The sequence below is a fragment of a genome, unplaced genomic scaffold (assembly GCF_019419815.1).
Source record: "Pyrus x bretschneideri cultivar Hongxiangsu unplaced genomic scaffold, Pyrus_bretschneideri_v1 Contig25, whole genome shotgun sequence".
Lineage (NCBI taxonomy): Eukaryota > Viridiplantae > Streptophyta > Magnoliopsida > Rosales > Rosaceae > Pyrus > Pyrus x bretschneideri.
This window is the reverse complement of record NW_025999557.1, coordinates 1,953,898-1,975,885: the sequence shown is the minus strand read 5'-3', so window position 1 is coordinate 1,975,885 and position 21,988 is coordinate 1,953,898. Positions and strand designations below refer to the sequence as shown.

The window sequence follows — 21,988 nt, the reverse complement described above, 5'->3', positions numbered from 1 at the left end:
AAAAATGATTTTTGGAGAGATCCAAACCCTTTAAGTTCTTAAGGTTAGATATTTGGTCAGGAATGTTGCCAGAGTAGTTGTTGTCGTCTAGATACAACTCTTTGGCAAAGCCATAGTTGGCCGATCTCAGTAGGTATATTATCGGTAATGTTGTTGGTAGAGAGATCTATCAACGGAGGAAAGTAAGACAATCTATGGGGTAAGCTATCGGGATTTATCACGGCGACCGTGTAAAGAGGCAATTCGAGATCATAACGGTCTGTTTGAGCTGCAATAGGTTCAGGTACCAACACCGGTACTCTACAAAGTTCTTTTGGAAATTCACTTGAAATAAGGTTTATTGACAAGCTTATATGAGAAAGTCTTGGTAGATCAATCCCTAACCGGCTAGGAATTGTCCCTGTGGTTTTGTTACGGTACCTCCCAAAGATTCTTTAGATTTGCTAACCATACAGGTATTCGACCAGTGAGCTCACAACGCGCCAAGTTTAAAAATCGAAACCAACCATGTCATCATGAGATGGCATTCCTTCACTATTAAAGGACTATGAAAGGAGGGGCGTTCGAAGACTTTTGCAACGCATCAATATCTTCATTGCCCCCGTGACGGTTTTCAATCGGTTGTTGCTAAGAGAGAGGAAGGACGCAGAGTTTACCAATGAACTTGCGCTTACATAGGTCAAGTTTAGTAAGTTGAACAAGTTTGGAGAAATTAAGGTTGGTAATGTCTCCTTCCAAGTTATTTTGGTGCAATTCATCAAAGATTAGGGGGGCAACCAACCTTGTTGGTCGTTGAAATCGAGGGTTGTGATTTTTGACCTGGAGAGCCTCCCCAGATGGAGAGGGAGCACGCCGCTCAATTGATTAAAGGAGAGGTCAAGGATTGCGAGGTTGGCAATTCTATCACTAATGTAATGCCTCCATATAGTGAATTTAGAGGTAATGCAAGTTCTTCGAGTTTGGTAGCATTATAGATATCTTCTGGAAGTAGCCCTAAGAGATTATCTTGACCATCTGAAAAATCTGCAGCTCGTACCACCTCCCAAAATCGCGTAAAATGTTGCCACTGAATTGTTTTGAGGAAAAATCCAACACCCTAATCAAGGGGTTAGATTGGAGACAAATAGAGGAAGGGAGGTACCTTGAAACTTGTCAAATTCCCACGAAGACGGAATTGCACCATGGAAGTGATTGCTTCACAAATCGAGCGTGTTGAGGTGACCCGAACTTCAACAAAGATAATAAGCTTCTTTAGGCCTCAAGCACATGAAGAGTTCTTTTAAAATATTCAAGTGAATCTCTGGAAAGCATTGAAGTGATTGTCTGGAAAATGTTGTTGAAAGATCTTTCAGTGATCTTAAAGCGCTTTTAGTTATTTTAAAAGCATTGTTAAACACGCATAACCAAACCTTGGATCCAAACTAAGAATAGAGAAGCAGTGAATGTGTTCATCTAGCCGCGTATTGGTGCACAAATCGGACACCGGACCCCAATCTTAAAAAAGCCTCAAAACGTTCTAAGTTATTTTCCTGCTGAAATGATTTTTCTTGGAAGATTGGATGTTACTCTGTTTTTCTTCTCTTTTTTTTTTCCACCACTGAGATATATCTGACCTATCATCCTCGCAATAGTCATTAAGATGGTGAATATTTTTGCTCATCATCCTCAAGTGATGATGATGCTCATCCAATGATAATAAGTAGGGTGATGACTTGCAGGTGGTGAGATGCCGTATTTATGCTGCAATACTCGTTGATAGTAATTAAGATTGCCCTGGGGATGAGCAAGTGGTTCCATGGCCCTCGACCATTGCTACCACCGAGCACCACCACTACAACCACCCCACCACACCACCACTATAACCCAGTTCAACTGCAGAAAGAAATCTACGACCTATAGGTCTCGTTTGACAGATAATTGACTTGGATATGACTATTCACTATATTAAAGATACTTTAAAGAAGAAACGAATGACAAATTCGTTATCGTGTCCAAGTTGAAAACAGACTACGGTTCTACTTCTATCGTTGATTTTGCATCCACAACACAACCATGCAGATCAATAAATTTGTGCCCAAAACGTAAAAGAAAAACCAAATCTGAAAATTACAATCCATCGACTACACCCGCGAGCTTTTGATCAATGTTAAAACTAAAAGAGAAAAATCATGCGACATCCTATAAGTTGTGAGATATCTGCAGCTTAACACCATAATGCAACCTGCATGGATATTGGCAAGGCAAGCCGGATACTGGCAGGGCAAGAGGGACATTGGCAAGGCAAGCTGGATATTTCATGCTTGAGAAAGCTGAGGGCCGGATAAAAAGTTTCTGGTAAGGACAGTTCACCGAACACACATTTTTCTCATGAAAAGATTGCATTGCAGCTTGAAGAACTCTTCGTTGTAATATTGGAAATTTGGCATAAAGCTTGTAAAGAAATGAGGGGACTCTTGCACTAGTTGGAAAAATGTGTACAAGAATCCGAATATTTTCTCTTCCTACAAGCCATCAGAAAATGAACATTAATCTACAATAAAACAAGCAAATTGTATCCGTTTAAAAGCGATTACAAAAGAAAAAAGGTTGGCCTCATACGCTATTCAATCTGCCGCTAGAAATGCAGAAATTTAAGAATACTACCCTGGTTTCTCGTCCACTGCACGAATAGAGGATGAGGCTACCATAGCTAGTTCCAATTTTTTGTTTTTGGCAGCTCTGATCTGGTCTGCGAACGAAACACCTTTTCGAATTTTCTCTCTCTTTACAAGCTCTAGGTCCAGTTTCTCCAAAGATGAGATATGTGACATGGTTATATCCCGTTGAGCAGCAACTTGACCATCTATTAAAGTCTTTCTGTCAAGCTATTAAGAATAAAGAGTAGAATACAGTAAGACACGAACAAACAACATCGAAAACAGTATAAAACATTACAGAAAAGGAATAAATACGCTGATCAAGCAAGGTCCCCTAAAAGTTTAAATCCAAGAAATCAAGACTGAGGGTGAACAGTGAACTACATAATTTCTGCTAACGAGCAATTACCTTCATTAATCTCTTGTTACGTTTCAGCCCTTGAGGAACTGTCAACTCTTCATCATCTTCATTAATTACTCCATCTTTCCTCACGGGATCAAGCCTTGCCACCGTTTTTGCTTTAGCTTGTTCTGCTTTTTTTGCTCTTTTGTTTGCCATCTCTTTTGCCTTTGCTTTTTTCTTTTCTGCAGCATGCTGAAGCTGTTGGAGATGTAATTCTAGTTTTATTTTCTCATAGCTATCCCAGTGGAGCTCTTTCTGTCCACTCCCACCTTTCTTAGCTTCCTCTGCTATGCTTTGTACCCATGAAAGAAAAATCTTCTCCCTTAACTGTTTCCACTTCAAACGCTGTCCCCAAACACGTCTGAGTGAAGAACGCATCTTTGCCTTGGACTCAGCACTACATAAAAGTCAAATTTTTGTCAAATTATGTACCACATTAGGATGTGCTTTGGGGACTCAGCCACCCACGGAGCAAGACATAGAGGTTAAATAAGGGGTCTACAATAGCAAATGGATCTTTCAGCGGTTGTACGCTGCATGCAACCTACAACTATTGACTTCTATACCGTATACGAAACAAAAGTGATCATGTTTACTTGGCTAGCAGTCCTAAAAGAACTTCGAACTAAGCTCTCTCTCTCTCACTCTCTCTCTCCACCCAAATGCAAAAGTAAGAAAATACTTGCAAGGACATAGAGAACGTTATCTACGAATGATTATTAACTTGTCTAGCTACTCAAAGGAGCATTTGAGATAGAAATAAACATAAATTTTAGGGTGCATGTCGTCCTTTACATTATATCGTTGTAATTCTTATAACATTTCACAAACATTAATCAAAATGAAATCCAGTGGCCCATAAAGGCCTAATAACTATTTGAGCGAGGATCAAAAGTTAGAAGGCATTTAAAGTTCATGGTGTCTCCAGAAAAATTTACAGCACTAAGTTCCTAACTTCCTTCCATATGGTCATCAATCACAGCATTTGTCTAGCTCCCCATCTCTGTGAATAGATATCTTTTAAAGTGTAACAGCCACACTTGACATTGAGCAGTAAGCTAAAAATAACTCTCCACTCATTCAAAAGCCTAAACCTCCTTTTGGTTTGATATTATAACGACAGCACATGGAATTATGAAGTTCGTATGTTTCGTATGAGTATATGTGACAAAGACTTGAGTACCTATGAGGACGGGGATGCTCAGACATCTTCTTTCTAACCTGCAAATAGTGAGTGTCAACGAAATAGCAATTTTCGAAAGAAAAATAGTTGATTGAATTAAAAAAATTCTTTTATCTGTGCATAAGTTGTGCAGTACTTCTAACTAAAAAGGGAAATCCACAAACAAGAATACCAAACCTTCTAACATTTTTAGGAATAACACTGTATTGTGCCATTTAAATAATGTGAACCCTTATATGCTAGTTCAAAAGCACAAATATTTGAAGAAAAATATCATAAAACTTAATGAATCTTACATGACTTCACCTTGGGGTCCTTTAATGCTTCTATTGTTCTCTGCTTGATTCGCTCACAAGTCTCTACATTATATGAAAGATCACAACTTCAGATTCAACCAAACGTATGAAAGTTTAAAATCCAACAAAAAGTTTACGCTCGGTTTCTACTTTCTATTTACCTGAACTATGTTTCCTGCCTTTATTCCATGGTATCCTCCCTTTGTTGGCCTGTCCTATTTTTTTCCGTCTCTGTCTCTCCTTTTCTTCCTTGCTAAGAGAGTCGCTGCTGTCATTAACTGATGGAACCTCCTTGCTTAAACTTTGTTTCTCATGTGTATTTATGTCGAGTAAAGAATGACAGATGTCCATAATATCACAATTTTCAGCCCTGTCAGCACTGCTGTGCGCGGCTCCCAGACAATGAAGTCTAGGGAAGGAACTTACAAGAACAACCGAGGGAGAACGATTCCTCAAAACAGGCAAATAATAGTTCCAATTTTCTGGGTTCTGTGCAAAGTGAGTGGCTTCCCCCACATAACCAAACAGTGGAACACACTTGAGAGTCGAGTATGGCGGAGCAGCCAATCTCCTGACAGAAACTCAAACACATCAATCTGGAGCTGATTTCATTTTATAAAACTAATCAACCATAAATCAATGAACGTATACGTAACTGTATACAAAACACCGTCAAGAATTTCCCATACAGGCAAGAGAGAATTGACTTCCTCATCAATTCTCTTAACGAACTGAGCTACAAGCAACATTGGGAAACGGAGGAATCAAACTCCGTACCCAGGTGCAAGGTGAATGCTCTTAACGAACTGAACTACAATCCATCTTAACCGGTCAGTATCAAATATGCAATGCCACCACTAAAATCACTATAAAAACTCATTTCTGTTGCACATTAATCACATTTGTATAAATCCCAATTAAATATCACCTACCAAATCCACACTGAGGCCACGACAGACACAAATTTTGGTTAAAAAAAACTTCCACTCAGTGCTTTCACTTTCCACTAACACAAGAACAATAACAAAACAAGATTGAAGCGTTCACATTTTTTGCTTTTCCTCAAATTTCAATGAAATGCTCAAACTTTATGGAGATAATTCAACAAGTAGACATTTTGGTAAGGAGATAAACACGTTATAGAAGAAACCCATTTCAGGAAATGGGTAAATTTTCCAGGAGGGAGAGAGAGAGAGAGAGAGAGAGAGAGAGAGAAGAAGGAACTTACAGGTGGAAGACCGGCATTTCAAGGTGGAAAGATAAGGCGGAGGGTGGAGGAACACCAGAGAGACCCGCTTCGAAACAAAACGCGGATTTGAGAGCGATAGCGGATTGGTGCCCACCCTTTCGGCTGGAAATATATTGGGCCTCGGCCCATCAAATGAAAAGGTCAAAAGCGTTAGCAATGATGTCCTACATCCCACAATCCTATTTTTTAACATCGTTTGATTTTGTCCGATGATCTTTTAATTTGAGTTCGACATCCTAATTTTTTTTTTGTTTTTTTAGTATTTGGTTTGAGTCAAGCAGTAACATTAGTAAATTATATGTTTGATTAGTTATTAACGAAATTCGAACTCACGCCGTCATGTAAGAGCATATTTTTTCACTACTCTGGTAAATAGCCACTTGCAATATTTTCTCAATGATTAATTTCATCACAATTATTTTTTTGTTGAATCCATTACATGCACTAAATATTATTAATTTTAAGGTGAATATACGTCAACAAAATGTTGCAAAAGAAAATTTGCATTGACTTGGAACATTGACAATCGAGTAATGAGAACAATTAAGAGGAAGTGAAACTTAACACATCTTTAGAAAATTCAGAAATTTGTATGGTACAAAATGGACGAAAATAATCATTAACGTAACGATATAATTATTGACATGAATTGAAAGTTTAGAGAACCCTCTAAATATTCTAGAATAATTCCGCTTTAACATGAACCAATTAAATAAAGGCTTATTTTTAGTTACACTCCTTGAAACTCAATTTGATCCTCCTTTGTTCTCTTGAAACTCAAAAGTCGTCACTTCTATTCTTGAAAATTCAAATTTGCTCCACATTGCCTTGTTTATGTTATTTTCGTTCAAATACGTTTAATGAGGATTAAAAAATACATTTTTAGAATAATTTTTTTAGCTACGCTTTTTGAAACTCAATTTAGATCCTAATTTATCCATTGAAACTCAATATTCGCTCCACTTTAATTTGTTCCTATGTATTTCGTTAAATAGCTCTCCACCCCTATCTCTAATCATTTTCCATGCATCCATCCCTTCTCCCTCCATCTCCAGCCACTTTGTCATTAATTCCATTGATTTCGTTATTTCTTGTGTTCTTAATCAGAAAAGTAGCATAAAAAATCCATGAGTTTTTTTTTTTTTTTTTTTAATAATAATTCTCTGACATAGAGTAGAGGTGCCAAACGGGTCTTGGCAGATGAGGAATTTGAATTTCGTTTATGGAAAGAGGGAGATTAGGAGAGACAAAAGAACAGGAAGAGCCGATGGCGGGGCATCGTCAAAATCGGAAATAAAAGCCTAAACTTAATGGTTATTTAACGGAATACACAGAGATAAGATAAATTGAAGCGGATATTGAGTTTTAAGAAGTAAAATGTAAAATTTTGAGTTTTAAAAAGTAAAATAAGATCAAAATCGAATTTTAAAGAACGTAGTAAAAAATAGGGAATTATTATTGCTACTCCAAAAATCATATTCAACACCTCAAACTTTCTATATTTAAAAAGAAAAATACACTGATAAAAAATGTAAAATAAAAATTTTAAAGTACAAATAACATTTCCCTAAAAATAAGCTCGAAATAAACAATTAGATGTCAGCCAAAGCCCATTTAACTAGAATATTTACTCCTAAAAGGCCCAACGTATTCAGTATATAAACACATCCAATGGAATCACAGTCAGAAACTCCCAACTCTCTCTCTCTCCACCTTGTGTTTCTCTTCCCAAGGGTTAGGGTTTATCCTCGCTCTTCTGCCAATGGACTCAACCAAGAAGCGAAAGCTGGACGAGAACGGCGTCGTTCTGGACACGGATCCCGCCTCCGCCCCCAAGCTCTCCCCCGAAGACGCGCGCAGGCTCATCGAGCGATTCACCCCCGATCAACTCCTCGACATTCTCCAAGACGCCCTCTCCCGCCACGTCGACGTTCTCGACGCCGTCCGCTCCATTGCCGATCCCGACGCCTCCCAGCGCAAGCTCTTCATCCGCGGCCTCGGCTGGGACACCACCACCGAGGGCCTCCGATCCCTCTTCTCCGCCTACGGCGAGCTGGAGGAGGCTATCGTTATCCTTGACAAAACCACCGGAAAATCAAAGGGTTATGGGTTCGTTACGTTCCGCCACGTTGACAGTGCTCTCATGGCCCTGAAAGAACCGAGCAAGAAGATCGACGGCCGCATGACCGTCACGCAGCTCGCCTCCGCGGGGAATTCGAACTCCAACACCGCCTCCAACAACGTCGCTGACGTATCGTTGCGGAAGATTTATGTGGCCAATGTTCCCTATGACATGCCGTCGGATAAGCTCTTGGCGCATTTTGCCCTGTACGGAGAGATAGAGGAGGGCCCGCTAGGGTTTGATAAGCAGACTGGGAAGTGCAAAGGGTATGCGCTGTTTGTGTATAAGACTCCGGAGGGGGCTCAGGCGGCGCTTGTTGATCCGGCGAAGAACATCGAGGGTAGGCAGTTGCTTTGTAAATTGGCGATTGATGGGAAAAAGAGCAAGTCGGACGGGCCGGCCCAGGGTCAAGGACCTGGGAGTGGTTCCAATGCGCACGGAGATGGGATGGGGATGGCACCGCCGTCTTCGATTCCTGGGCAGTACGGCATCCCAGGTGGAATTGGTTCTTATGGTGGGTATAACAGTGGGCTTCAGGGCCAGCCTCCATTGGGTCACCATCCATTGGGTGGGCCTGGGTTGTCTGGTATTGGAAACCAGGTGAATTCGGGTTTGGGTGGTGGTGGTGGATATGGAGGGTTGGGTGGGCCTTATGGTAACTATGGCGGGCCTGGGGGTTATGGTTTAGGTGGTGCCGGTGGGTTGGGTGGTGGACTTGGTGGTGCTGGGTCGGGCGGTGGTGGTGGTCCAGTTGGTGGTGTGGGTAACGGGTCGTCTTTATATGGATTGCCTCCGAGTTCAGGTGGGTTACCGTCTGGTAGGTATCCGGAGGGTGGGCATTACGGCCTGTCGGCCTATCAGAATCAGCACCACCAGCAAGCTGGAACGTCACCCCTACCAAGGGTTCCTCAAGGTGGCATGTACCCAAATGTGCCACCTTATTTCTGAGGTATTTTCATTGCTTGTATCTTTTGCTATTATGTTTCTAGTTTGGTGGTATTGATTGAATTTATTGGTGCTTTGTTAAATTACTTGTGTATGGTTGCTTCTTGTTGTTTTGGTTGTTTCTTCACAAAATTTGTGCCTTTGACTAATTGTATTGTTTATTTTTTTTGCTTTTGTTTATGTGTGAATAGGATACCTCGCGTCTCTGTTCGTGCTTCTGCGTGAATCAATTTGCTTTTGTTGATTGAGAGGCGATCAAGTTTTTCTGTATTAGATTAGACGAATATGTTTTCCTTTGCTGTAGTATTTCTCTTGTTTTTCTATTTTATATGAAATGTTTTAATGGTACTTTTTGTGTTGCATCCAAAGCTTTAATTTTAGCAGAAATATTAGATGTGGATATTGCATTATAATTTATGATGTTCGGGCATATTTAGTCAAGAACTTAAACGGTTGAGTTTCCAAATGAATTTTACTGTTTTTTGTTACTTGAAATTTGAATTTTGTGTCAAGTGTTACTTTTTAGTCCTTAATTCTGGAGGAATATGGATGTTAGAATCTTTTATCTTTACAGGATGCTTCTCCATTCAATTAGTGAAACCTTTTTAGTTTGGTAGTGCGGATGGAGTTGTATGCATTTTTTTTTCCCTTTGATCAATGTGGGTGGAAACTTGATACTTGAGGAGGAATTCAAAGATCTCTTTTGTGACTTTTCTTATATTTTGTTTTATTTGTGTATAGTTTTTGTTGGGAATTGATGGGATTGATTGAGCAACTTATCAAAATAAATTTGAGCGATAGAGAGGAACACTAACGACATTAGTAGAAATGGGTATGTAATGTGTACCATTCCAATGTGTAACATATTCTGTGTTTACTAAGAGAGAGGGAATAAAAAAATTAGTCGGTCCTACGGTAAAATCAGTTATCCCATACCTGAACAACCAGATATCACATGGGGGTAGTTTATCCCATACCTAAACAACCATATTCATTCCTATTCTTCACTAACCCAATTCCAATCTAGTAAACTTGCCATGGGTGGGATAGTGAACAGGGCTGATTTTATTTGCTCATAGTCAGATTTTAGTGTGTGGGTTTCATCCAGTGTTTTAATACGCAAAATAGTATAGGGCTTTCTCTCTCTTGCAAGGCGAGGTGTAAGCTTTTGAGAGATGAATATTATTACTAAAAATATTTAAATATACATATGATACAGAATTTTGTATTTGTACATGTAGAATATAAATGTAGTATCAAATACTTGAGCTAAATCGTTGTTTTCTTTGAACAACTGTTTATTTGTTAGTGGCGGTTAATGGTTCCCATAGTCATATTTTTAGAACACTGGCTGCTTTTCATTCTTTGAGTTTCTTGGATGGTGTATTCATTTTAAATAAAAAATTAAAAGGACTATGTGAATGGTACAAAGCATTCATATCATTGTAGTTGTTATATTTGAAAGGGTGATATAATTTTTGGCATTAGAAATTGTGGTTAATAATGTGGGGGTAGAGATTTTGTGAGACAATTGATTTGGAGGGTTAATGAAGTAGTGGGATCGTGCAAGTGATTGCTTTTTCTTATAAAAACAAAAAATCATGCATGTGATTACCTCGTCATTCATACATTTATTTGAGAAAGATTTTATGCTTACTTGGTTGGTGCAAAGTTTTGCTCAAGTTACCAATGAAACCGTCAAAACATTTCCACATTCCAGTAATCTATTGATGTAAGTCAACTATTTATTGTTAGTTTTATTTATATGGATTTATGCTCAATTAAGTATAGCGTGCTGTAAGATGATGAATTCATCTTCTAAACTTTGATACTGCTTTACTATTTTTTTGGTCAATTTTGGATTATCTTATCATTTTATTGTTCTCTTGTAGTTCGACTATTTTCAAATATTTTGGTAAGTTAGCAAGGATGTCTTGTTTTGATATTTATTTTAAAGTTGTGTGAAATACATTTTGCGTGGTCATTGATTTGATCTGTTTGCGTGTTTATTGATTTGACGTGTTTGTGTTCTTTATGGTTCAATTGAAAGATGGATTGAGTTATTGGTTGATGTTTGAATCAGGTGTATGACCGCTTGTTGGCGCAGATGCTTTATATGGTTCTGGTGATTGCGTGATTGCAGACTATGTGCTGTGGTTTGATGATTGTATTAGCTGTGATTTTATCGCCTCTTCATCACTTCATCTGCACCTTTAAGATGTAGGTCATTTTTGAGTTATGGTAGCCAAAGTGACTAAATTAGACTAGTTTTCTGTATTCTGTCAGGAACTGATGTGATCTGTAGGTTTTTTGGCCATAAAGTATAGTTTGTTTTTTTATAATAACTGATTTACGTTTCTTTTACTTTGAGAATGTATGTATGGCGGTTGTTGCTCTTACTTTAGTTGATAATTGATATGACTTTGTTTGTATGGAGCTCTTCAAGATGGTGGCTTGCTGCTATGATATGCGTCTTGCAAATGTACGTAGGACTTACGTTTGCTGTAAAATTCTGTTGGTGACGTTGTCTCAAGCTTTCTTTTTGCTGAAAAAGATTGTTTTGTTTTCACTGGTTTTTAACACTCTCTTCAACAATTTTGGTTTCCCTGTGGATAAGCTGTATTGGCCATATTGTCTCTTTTGACTGTGATTTGTTCATCCATGAGTTTCTTTATTCTGTTGAATATTATGGGTTTTTTCCTGGTGTACCTGTTATGTATTCAGATTGCTTTTTTTTTTTCTTTTCTTCCTCATCCCCATCTTCAGTAAATATATGGGAGTTTGATATTCATCGAAGTCAAATTTTATAATTTTGCATTGTAGGCATTTATTGATGTTCAGTATGTATGTAGTCATTCTTTTTTGTAGAGGCACTCAGTTAAGCTTTTGGTGGTTTATTGAGGAGCCCTATTTTCTTGTTGACCGTAGAAAATGTTGATGTAAAAACGGTGTTTCTAGTACATAATTCATGCCTCTACGATTTAGCTGTTTTTTTGTTGGATTGTATGGAAGTGATTGGAGATTGACTGAATTTCAGTTTTGACGGATGGTTGATTCTGTTTTAGTCATTATGGTGCTCTATTTGAAAGGAGGCTTTTGCGAGGTGTGTGTAGTTCGATGGACAGGAAGACTTCATTTTATATGGGGATAGAATAGTGCCTTATCTTTGCGATTCATGGCGTCTCTGCTTTTAAGTTATGGTTCTTTCATTTAAAAACCCCATGGTATCGCTCTTTACCATATAATATGATGTAGCTGTTTGGGTTGTGAAAGTGGTTCTTTGCTTTCTTAGTAGACATTTATGCTGAATTTCAATTTATGTGACAGTAAACTCTAGTGGCGTAATTTCAACATCGTATCTTGTTCCATCCATCCAACCCAGTACTTTTATGTTACGTTTCTTTTTCCCGTTTTTAGATGGTTTGGTGTTATTTGATTGACAAACTACTGTCTTTTTTTCTGGTCTGAAAAATTGTTGTTTTTTAACACCCGCGTTTGAGAAATTTGTAATTCAGGCAACTTCCTCTGTTTGACTTATTGGTTTTGTTTCATTTACTGTGGTTGTTCTATCGTCTTCCCCATTTCCTTGTACATTGTGTTTAGTTTTGCGCAACATGATTTTGAGTTGTCTTACTGTCTTCTCGCCCCATTCTTTTCGTTGCGAGTGTTTTCTGTTTGTTGGGCGGGGAGTGGAATTTGGGGGCCAGATGTAAGGGGAATATTTTGATGCTCAAGCTTGGTGAGATGAATCGTGTTGTGGTGGTTGTGGCGGCAAGTGGAATCTTGGTGGCAGAGGCCGACAAGTGGAGATGTAGAGGAATATTTTGATGCCAAATATCGGTGAGATGAATTGTGTCGTGGTGGGTGAGGCGGATAAGGATGTCAGATAGTGGTAGCCGAAGGCTTATGATTGATGTTTGCCACGGGATGCAGAGATATTCCGTCCGCGGTGGTAGCATGTGCATGATCGTGAAAGTTGTATAAAGTCTACGTTCTTTTATGTTAAAGTGAGAGTGGAGAGCAATTGGGCATCAATTTTCAGCTTTATTCTTTGATACGTTTGTTTCCTGATATCGACCGTGTTATCAGTCGGCGACTCGAAAAATGTAGAAATGTGAAGATGCATTAGTCAATCCTCCTGCATAAAGTTGGCATATAATTTATCAAGTGTGTCGGAACACAGGCGCAAATGCCATATGTAATTATACAAGCGAAATGATTCTTGAACTTTTTTTTGTTTCTTCTAATGAGGTATGGTTACTATCTCGTGTTTTGAGCATGTGGAAAAATCTATGATCCGAGAAAGATGGCTGCCCGAAAGATGCCTTTACAAATTCAAATTTATTTGTGCTCTTTTAACTTATTGGTGTAAAAAATTTAAGGTGGTGTTATCCACATGCTTATTTTTCATCTCACACATCTTTTTTAATTTTTAACTGTCGGATGAAAGGAATTGATCAGTGGACAAAATTTAACAAGGGAGGGAGGGGGAGAGAGAGAGAGAGAGAGAGAAGAGGAAAAGTGTTAATAGCACTACTCAAAATTTAGTCCAAGTAATTTTCTTTCAAGCGAACATAGGGTTGTAATACGTTGGTGTAAGAAACGTAGTGTGACTTTCGAATTTTGTTCGAGTTGAAGGAATTAGATGGATCAGTTCCCTTCATCTCCACAAGATGGTACGATTGCTCTACCGTCGATTTGAACAAAATTTGAAAGTTGTAGTCGAGAAAACTCGGCCTCCGTTCATTGTAGGGGTCGAAAATGTAAATTCATCGTCAAGGAAGGATAATGCAGACCAAGGAATTGTCGGATGATGCTTTAGGCCAACAAGTGTACCCAATGTCTAACTAAACTAGCCACGTCTACATACATTGCAACTTTTCAAACAAGTGATGATTAAATTGACGGAAGACAGACGACAGGGGGAGAATGTAACGCAGCTTGCGACAGCTTTACTCGAAGGTCGCCATTGGTGTCTACATTGCATTAATGGAGAAAATGGATGCTAACTTCCAAGAATCCGTTCAACTTTATCTCTTCTAATTCCGTCTTTTTTTTTTTAATGCATTGAAATTTTTATATTAGAGCGAAAATGAGTTTGGTTAAACCATATAATAGGCAATCTAATTTGGTATCGAATTTATCATCCGTAAGATTCGGATATAAAACATCTTATTTTTAAGGAAAAAAATATTACTAGATTGTAGTACTGAGTGATTAATTTGAACAAAATGATGAAGTTGGTTTTTGTTTCTTTCTTCAACGTACGTTGGGTTTTGTGATTTTCTCCACAATTAGTCTGTCAGACGATTTTTTTTTTTACATTGTTGATTGAGAACAAAAATATGCAGAAGAGAAAAAGCAAAAAGAATGCATACGCTGAAAATTTCACATGCTTACGATTTGTCAAGATACTGTAAATTAAATTACTATTTGAAATTAACTTGGCTCTTCAAATGATGAGGAGTACTTAAAATACTTCGTGATCGATTTACAAAGTAAAGTGTTTTTAATCGGAATCGTTAATATTATAAGTCACTTGATGTGAAAAAAAAAAAACACATCTCTGGAAAAAATCAATTAAATACGAAATTGTTTAGTTATCTAACTATACAAAAATAAATGGACAAATTTGGTACAAGAATTACAAGCTGTTTATATATTTGCTACAATTAATCGATTAAACGACTTTAATTTCAATTAATTTTTTGCATATATAATTTTTATAAAGCTAGTTTTAATATGAACTATACGGAGTATAAGCATAAAGTTCAGAAAAGATGAGGTAAATGATAGGAAGAAAAGCGAGGTTAGAAATATTAATAAAACTAAAAAAATATTAATTAATATATTAATAAAAGACACAAGCATTATCCCAAAGAAAAGGAAGAAAGGGAAAAAGCAAAAAAAATATTTGGCTGGTCAGTCAATTGCACCAGAAAAAGCCAAGGGAGGAAAAGAGAGGAGGAGAGCCGGCCGACCTTTTGCTACATGTTATTACTAATTCCAATCAAGGAGACTGGTGGCTTTCATGTTATTCCATTTTTTTGGAAACCGAAAAGATTTACATACATATTTAAACATTCTTTAATTATTTTTATGCTGTATACCAACGGAAGAGGATTCTCTCCTGAGCTTAGGATGTAGATTCTTTTGACCAACTCATCCGGACTATTTAAATTTAATTCAACAGTTGTAATTATTATAACTTTTAAAAAGTCTTCTGATTGGAGTCGTTGGATTAAATTTAAACGGTCCGAATGAATTGATCAGGAGGATCTTTATTCTGAACTCAAGAGAAGATCTTCTTTCAATACTAACATACAAACTGAACTCTGACTGTGTAAAATGCGAGTCTGAAATTCTTAATCAACCACCTTGTGGTAGTTAAATATTTGGAATTTCAGTTGGACTCATATTGTACTTTAATATTTTATTATTTTATTTATGTGATTAAGATAAACAAAACATAAACGCTCTTTAAACCCTCCCCCTTCTTCTCCCTAAACCTCTCTCCTCTCTCTCTCTCTCTCTCTCTCTCTCTGCGTCTAGATTCCAACTGAGCTTACCGGCGCCGCCAGCTGCCGGTAATTCATCTCTTCCTGTTTTCTCTCTGCCTTGTTCATTTAAATTTCGTTGCTTTTCCACTCAATTCGCACTCTTTAATTTATTTTTGCTGGTTTCTCTTCTTCTTTTTGTACCCCAAAAAAAAAAAAAAAAAATCCCTCTTTTCCGAATTGGAACGATTATATATGCATGTAGGTATGTTTATGTCCATTTTTTTTTAAATTTTTTGTGTAAAATTATATATGTTTATGCTTTTTTGTATTCAGGGAGCTGCTGTGTTCTTGTTTTTGTTTGCCAGACTTGTGAATTATGGAGAATGATTTAATTTCAGTGTGAATTTTGGGTTTTGAAATTGAATTTGACGATGGTGATTGATGATTGAGTTTGATCAAGTTTAAATTAATAGCTTAATCGCGATCACTGTTCGAAAAGCCCTGTTTATGTTCTTGGGCGAGATGATGGAAGGCTCATACATATATGAAGTTATTTAAAATAAATCATGTTAAACCCTAAATTCTGTTGGTTTTAGTTCTCTCATGAGTTTAAAGATTAGAACCCCGGTTAAAAATGTGCTTGATCGCGGTCGGTATTGGTGTTGCTCGAGCCTTGCATAAGAGCAGCTAAGGTAGTGTGAACGAAAGAAGCACTGGTAAGGCGGTGTAGACGTTAAATATAAATGCTGCTCAATGCTTATTGGTTTTTAAGAGCTAAAGAACAGGCAAAAGTCTTGAATTTGAGGAATATCGATGTAGGTTAGTATATAGGGATTAGGGAATGCATGAGAGTATTCAAAGCCTGTACATGTATATGAAATTATGAACAAGTATGTTTTATACATTGTATATGCAAACTAGTGATGCTTATATAAATATACAGTCATCAATCGTTGCGGCAATGGTTATCTTGGATTTTTTTTCTTCTGTTCTTTGTGTTTTCAGACCAGTAACCTCTCAACTCCCTTGTGTAGTTCGTGTAGACCTTGGTTTCTTACTTCTGTACATCCAATATTACTTTTTTTTTTCCTAAATTACAGAAGCATTTTGGTTTATAGATTGATCTTTATGCACTTTCTTCATTCACTGTCAAATTTAGATCAGTTTCTTGTTTCGTTTCTATTTTCTGTTCCGTATACAGTTTGGTTTCTGAATTTATCATGTGGCAGTTGCATCTCCTCTAGTTTTGTATTCGATTTTACACTGTTTTCTTTGTCACTTGAAAAATTTGTAATCTGTGACTTAACGTGATCTTATGATGCTCATTGTAGTTCATATGGTAAGATATGCTACTCTATATTTGACTAACGTAAACCATTAAAATACAGTTCAGTGTTCGTGATGGATTTTACGAAACTCAAAAGTATAAATTGGGTTGGAAACATTTACCAGAAATTTGAAACAATCTGCCAGGAGGTGGATGGTATAGTGAATCAGGTAATAAGGGAAGAAAAAGCCCAAATGAAAACTATTTCGTTTGCCTCTTGTCTTTGATTAGTTTTGTTGCTGCTAACTGCTAAGCAGTAACTCCAGTTGTCAATTCCTCTCGCAATACTAAATTATATTTCTTTCACAGGACACAATTAAATATGTTGAAAATCAGGTGCAGACAGTGGGTAAAAGTGTGAAGAAAATTTCTAATGCCGTCCAAGATTTACTTCCTCCGGTTAAACATGATGCTAACGGTGTGGCGGAGACACAGAAGTCTGCCATTAGTGCTAAGTCAAGGAAAAAGGTAACGCAAAATTCTTTGGATGTAACTTCAAAGCAATCACCTACAGAGCCCAATGTAAAGGATCCTGTGAGAGACCAGCTGAGTCCGGTCTCTACGGAATATGACCTTACAGACCAACCTAGTCTTCCAACGATGAATACTCTTGAAGTGGCCGAGTCAGATTTATCTGTGGGAAAGATCGACAAAGTTTTGGCAACTGAGAAGTCTTTAGTTGCAATTGAAAAGCAATCTCCTACAGAGCCCAATGTAATGAATCCAGTGACAAACCAGCCCAGTCTTGTCTCTAGTAAATATCACCCTGCCGATCAACCGAGTTCTCCAACTTTAATAGATACTGTCAAGGTGCCAGAGTCTGACTCATCTGTGGGGAAGGTTGATGAAGTTTTGACCAGTGAAGGTTCTGTAGATGTGACGGAAAATCAATTGCCTACAAAGCTAAATGCAATGGATCCTGTAACAAACCAGCTGAGTGTTGTCTCTGGTAAATATTACCTTCCAGATCAACCTAGTTCTCCAATTTCAGTGGACAGTCTTAAGGTGTCAGAGTCCAACTTATCTGTGGGAAACATTGATGGCGATTTGGATATTGAAAATTCTTTAGATTCACCTGAAAAGCAATCACCTATGGAGCCCAATTTAATGGATCATGTGACCAAACAGCTGAGTCTTGTTGGCAGTAAATATTACCTTGCAGATCAACCTAGTTCTTCTGCAGTGGATACTCTCAAAGTGTTAGAGTCCGAGTTATCTGTGGAAAATATTGATGAAGTTTTGGCAAATGAAAATTCTTTAGATGCAACTGAAAATCTAAAACGTACAGGCCCCAATGTAATCGATCCATGCCAGCCGAGTCTTGTCTCCAGTAAAGATAACCTTGCAGGTCAACTTAGTTCTCCTGCTTCCATGTATACTCTTGAGGTAGTGGAGTCTGACTTGTCTGTTCCAGAGATTGATGACGTTTTTACCAATGAAGACTCAGCTGCAAACAATGAAGAAACTGCCGTAAAAGTGTCTGCACCTATATTAGAGGAGTTAACTTCTCCTTTTGTGGCAGAACACTCTACAGCGTCCCCACACGGGGTATTTTCTCATAGCAATCATGAAAATAGATGTGCTGATTTGCCTGAGGTTGCACCTGTAACCCCTGCATATGGATTGGAGTTTGAGTCTGAGCAAAAGTCGACTGTTTGTAATAAGTCTTCAGATGAAACTGAGTATGTATCTGGTGCTTCAAGTACTACTTCTGAAATTGCCTCTTCAGTTGTATCTGGGGAAAACGCTATAGAGAATATGGAACTTGCATCCTTCAGCAGCTCCAATGCAAAGGAATCACTTTGGCTCGCTGGGTATCCATCTGAAAACTTATCCCTGGAAGCTGTTGAGGTGGCTGGGTTTGTATCTAATGATTCTAATGGGCTCCCATCATCTGCTTCACCTTCAACCGTGTCTGGTGAGAATAAGGACCTCGGTATGGGACTTTCTTCTTTCAGCAGTGTCATATCACCCGAATCAGTAGGTTAGTATTTTTGGTTGGCTTGCTATAGATGTACTCTTGCTTTCTTTATAAAACCAGTATTGATTAACTTCTGTATTACAGCAGAAGGCACTTCCAGAACGGCAGAGATCATGCCTCTGACAGTACCATCTAGAAAGCAGCATGTTCAAATCTGCGACTCTGTTCAGTATGGTGCTCTTAGGTTGTCTTTAGATATTGGTATGTCGCAGAATGTGCATTTGATACTTCTTTTTATTTTCTTTCTGGTCGTTCACGTTTAAAACTCCTCGGCTCATAGTATATTGCCTTCCTGGAGATATCAAAAGTGAGAATGCTGACATACATTCATATGAAGTTTTGTTTGTAGTAAAAGCGATGGTGTTGAGACTTATGATTAATGTTGGAATCATGCGGAGCCTTAACGCTATCTATTAGCTTTTTAACTGATCTAGATTGGATGCTTTTATGATTTGTTTATGATGTCACCTTTTCTCTAATGTTGTTAATTGTTTTACAGGATGTTCAGATGAATCAAGCAGCGATTCTTCTCACTTTCCTATGGAAACTATTGATTTGCATGATAAGGTAATGCTGGAGGAGAGGAATGTCGGTTTCCACAATAAGGTGAAGCTGGAGGAGAGCTGTGTCATCATAGACGATAGCGTCCTGCATGCTGTCTCTAGCCGAGCAAGAAAACAAAGATCATACAAGGTACGTTCCTTTACTCCAATCCTCCATTTCTGTTTCTGTAATGTTAAGTTTAGGTAACAAATGTGAAAGCTGAAGATTATTCCAAATCGCATCAATTTTCTGAATGCATGTTATACGGTTTTCCAAAATTTCTGTTGAATTGAATTAGAAGATAAAGAAGACTGCATCCGTCATTTCAGACTGGCGTTTAACATAATATAATTCTCCGTTCGTTCTCATATTTAAAAGGCATATTTACAGTGAGCTTTTAACACGGATTTAGATTGCAGTCACCCATTTCTTGAGAATCAATGACTTATCCCCCAAAAGAATTATTTAAAGAAAAGAGCCCGAAATGTTTCTTGAAAATATGAAACTCTGTTAGAACATTATGTGCCCGATTAGCAACACGAACCTAACTGATCAGGTTTCTTTTTTCTTTCTTAAATACAGAAAAGAATCCAGGATGCTTTTACACCAAACAAGAGGTTGGCAAAGGAGTACGAACAGCTAGCAATTTGGTTCGGAGACAGTGATATAGATTCCAGCCATAGCCAAGGAGCACTCTCGAACATGAAAAAGTCGGAATTTGATGATGCCTGTGATTTTGAATGGGAGCTCCTGTAAGTAAACCAACTCATCCCTGTAAATAATTGGATCGGTTAAAGGGCTGCTTGCCTTAGCAGGTAAATATGGTGGAAAGTTACATACCAAACCGAATGTATATAATTGAAGATGATGCCTCTACATAAAATAAATTAGTTAAGCATCACGGTATTGAGTTCTAGCTGGTCAGTATTGTTTCCGGATATTATCTTCACCGGTTTTTTGCTGGTTGAAGAGGATGAACAAATGGATTATAAATATTGTGTCTACCGTCACCAAATTCAAATCGTTTGTAGTTTGTTGGTTGAAGAAGATCAACAGAATACAAATAGCAGGTGTCACATCTTTTCCTTGCAAAATGCTGCACAACTAATCCTCAATATTAACCTACGAGTGTACCTTTCATGCATTTTATCGAAGGCTCGATTGTTAATTTCGTGTTAAAAAATATTTTGATGGCGCTTCAACAGATGTGCATACAAAATTTCATTCCATGTATCAGGAACCCCAGGTAGGCACCAGTGAAAGCAATTGACAAATTTTTAGGATCCGATCTCTGTTCCTTTGCCAAGAGCTGTCACCGGCGTTCCCTATAAACCATTACGGATAGAACTCTGAATCATGAGCGCTATACAGTACATGTGTTATAATACGTAGCACTCTCTCCTCCTCCAATACCGCTTGTATAACAAAGAAAAAAATGATTTGTAATTTTCCTTCCTTTTACGCTTTCGAAAATGTTCTTAAGTGACATTATATTCTTGTACATATGGAGATCCATATCTGTGGTTGATACTGGATTCTAACCAGTCTGCCCAAGTTTGTAAGGCCAGTTTGTATGTAGTGACATTATATAGATTGAACCATGCAGTTCAGGGGTTCAAACTGCCCTCTTTGTACAGAGCTCCAACAAACATCAGCCCTTTGCCGCCTGAAATCTGCATTAGCTTCAACGCATCAAACCTGATTTTTCAAAGCCAAAACCACTCACTAAGAAAATAAAAAGACATGAAATGCCTTAACACACGTGTTTAGTGTGACCGTCACACTGTCACGTAATATTACTAATTCATTTATATGGTTATAACATTAATAAATAGATATACCTATAACAACATGTGTGAATTAATTACACCAGATGACAATGTAATAGTCTCGATTGTACGGCGTGCGCTAAAAACTTAGAATGCACATACATGCAAATTATAGGGCTTTTACCTTGGGAGACTACAGTCATTTGGTTGCCACCTCCAATTCTTATACTAAGAATCCGGCCTCCCTTTCCTCTGGCAAGTAGCTTGCTTTACCAAGTAGGGACAGCTCTCTTCTGTGTAGTGAGGATGTGACAAATTATCCCACATCCACTTCCCTTCAAACACATTGCAGCTCTCTTCAATCCGGTCTTCCGGTGAGACAACAACCGCCGACCGGTCTCGATTTTTGGCCTCTTGGCCTACCATACATCTGAAAGACAAAGCTGCCATTGCTCTTTAACGTGTCGAGGACTAGCCGTGCAGTTCCTAGCGAGGCCAATGCAACCGGGAAGAGGCACTGGATTCTCCGCTCGAGGGAGGGCTGCTGCCTTGTCATTTGGGGAAGGAGACGAAGATGGTGGGCGTGGGAAGTGAGTGTTTGATTGTTAAAAGACATTTTGCTGGTGAAGTATTTGTAAATGGTACCTTGAGCTTCAAGTCTTTTAGGTCAAGTAACAACATGCAACCGCCAGTTCGTAGGATCAAATTTTAAGTATTTCACCCCCTCCCCACATGAAATTTTGACTCTGTCACTGCTTTAAATAAAGACGTTTAAGCACACTCTAATTTCAAATTGTAATTTGTCTACATGAAAGTATAACTCTTTACACGTAAACAAAAATCTTATACTTGCAAGTGATGGATTTGCCCTGATGATATGAATTTCCTCTTCAACCTCTTCCTCGATGTTTCGGATTTATTCTCTCTTTCTCGGTATACATCAGTGTAAAATATCACTTGTATTAAAAAAATAAAAATCTCATACTTAATGAACAAGTTTTTGTTTTTTTTAGTACACTTGATGAACAGTTTAA

At 38.0% G+C, this 21,988-nt stretch overlaps 3 protein-coding genes and 1 pseudogene across 8 annotated transcripts; 2 read left to right on the top strand and 2 right to left on the bottom strand.

The window, feature by feature from the left end:
• Positions 1 to 2,055: 2,055 nt before the first annotated feature.
• Positions 2,056 to 5,899, bottom strand: LOC103932350. Of its 2 annotated transcripts, none has more exons than XM_009341924.3 (7): positions 5,747 to 5,899; positions 4,680 to 5,089; positions 4,529 to 4,581; positions 4,223 to 4,260; positions 3,046 to 3,436; positions 2,644 to 2,864; positions 2,056 to 2,501 (listed from the first exon to the last, which is right to left on the bottom strand). In XM_009341924.3, the coding sequence occupies exons 1-7, from the start codon at positions 5,761 to 5,763 to the stop codon at positions 2,459 to 2,461; spliced, it is 1,173 nt and encodes a 390-aa protein (XP_009340199.2). In that variant the 5' UTR covers positions 5,764 to 5,899; the 3' UTR covers positions 2,056 to 2,458. The 2 variants fall into 2 exon arrangements, with proteins under 2 accessions (XP_009340199.2, XP_048443009.1); XM_048587052.1 differs by lacking the exon at positions 5,747 to 5,899 and adding an exon at positions 5,175 to 5,727.
• Positions 5,900 to 7,442: 1,543 nt separating this feature from the next.
• LOC103932359 (UBP1-associated protein 2C) lies at positions 7,443 to 11,198 on the top strand. 2 transcript variants are annotated; one of them, XM_018643738.2, is made up of 2 exons: positions 7,443 to 8,838; positions 10,918 to 11,198. In XM_018643738.2, the coding sequence occupies exon 1, from the start codon at positions 7,530 to 7,532 to the stop codon at positions 8,835 to 8,837; it is 1,308 nt and encodes a 435-aa protein (XP_018499254.1). In that variant the 5' UTR covers positions 7,443 to 7,529; the 3' UTR covers position 8,838; positions 10,918 to 11,198. The 2 variants fall into 2 exon arrangements, with proteins under 2 accessions (XP_018499254.1, XP_009340221.1); XM_009341946.3 differs by lacking the exon at positions 10,918 to 11,198 and adding an exon at positions 9,026 to 9,329.
• A 4,068-nt stretch (positions 11,199 to 15,266) lies between these two features.
• Positions 15,267 to 20,189, top strand: LOC103932372. Of its 4 annotated transcripts, none has more exons than XM_009341966.3 (6): positions 15,267 to 15,421; positions 16,723 to 16,831; positions 16,971 to 18,645; positions 18,730 to 18,843; positions 19,142 to 19,335; positions 19,768 to 20,189. In XM_009341966.3, exons 2-6 carry the CDS (start codon positions 16,736 to 16,738, stop codon positions 19,939 to 19,941), a joined length of 2,253 nt encoding a protein of 750 aa, XP_009340241.2. In that variant the 5' UTR covers positions 15,267 to 15,421; positions 16,723 to 16,735; the 3' UTR covers positions 19,942 to 20,189. The 4 variants fall into 4 exon arrangements, with proteins under 4 accessions (XP_009340241.2, XP_009340229.2, XP_048442716.1 ...); XM_009341954.3 differs by having other exon boundaries at positions 18,727 to 18,843; XM_048586759.1 differs by lacking the exon at positions 15,267 to 15,421 and adding an exon at positions 15,432 to 15,592 and having other exon boundaries at positions 18,727 to 18,843.
• Positions 20,190 to 20,321: 132 nt separating this feature from the next.
• LOC108866015 lies at positions 20,322 to 21,770 on the bottom strand (annotated as a pseudogene).
• Positions 21,771 to 21,988: the final 218 nt, after the last annotated feature.

What these genes read in the sequence shown, in the direction of transcription:
- LOC103932350 (XM_048587052.1), bottom strand. Translation starts at nt 5,233, where the DNA reads ATGAGGAAGTCAATTCTCTCTTGCCTGTATGGGAAATTCTTGACGGTG. An exon ending in GTAACAAGAGATTAATGAAG is followed by an intron (nt 2,865 to 3,045) that starts GTAATTGCTCGT and finishes TATTCTTAATAG; the next exon opens with CTTGACAGAAAGACTTTAAT. An exon ending in GCAGTGGACGAGAAACCAGG is followed by an intron (nt 2,502 to 2,643) that starts GTAGTATTCTTA and finishes GATGGCTTGTAG; the next exon opens with GAAGAGAAAATATTCGGATT.
- LOC103932359 (XM_018643738.2), top strand. Translation starts at nt 7,530, where the DNA reads ATGGACTCAACCAAGAAGCGAAAGCTGGACGAGAACGGCGTCGTTCTG.
- LOC103932372 (XM_009341954.3), top strand. Translation starts at nt 16,736, where the DNA reads ATGGATTTTACGAAACTCAAAAGTATAAATTGGGTTGGAAACATTTAC. An exon ending in CATATCACCCGAATCAGTAG is followed by an intron (nt 18,646 to 18,726) that starts GTTAGTATTTTT and finishes TCTGTATTACAG; the next exon opens with CAGAAGGCACTTCCAGAACG. An exon ending in GAAAACAAAGATCATACAAG is followed by an intron (nt 19,336 to 19,767) that starts GTACGTTCCTTT and finishes TCTTAAATACAG; the next exon opens with AAAAGAATCCAGGATGCTTT.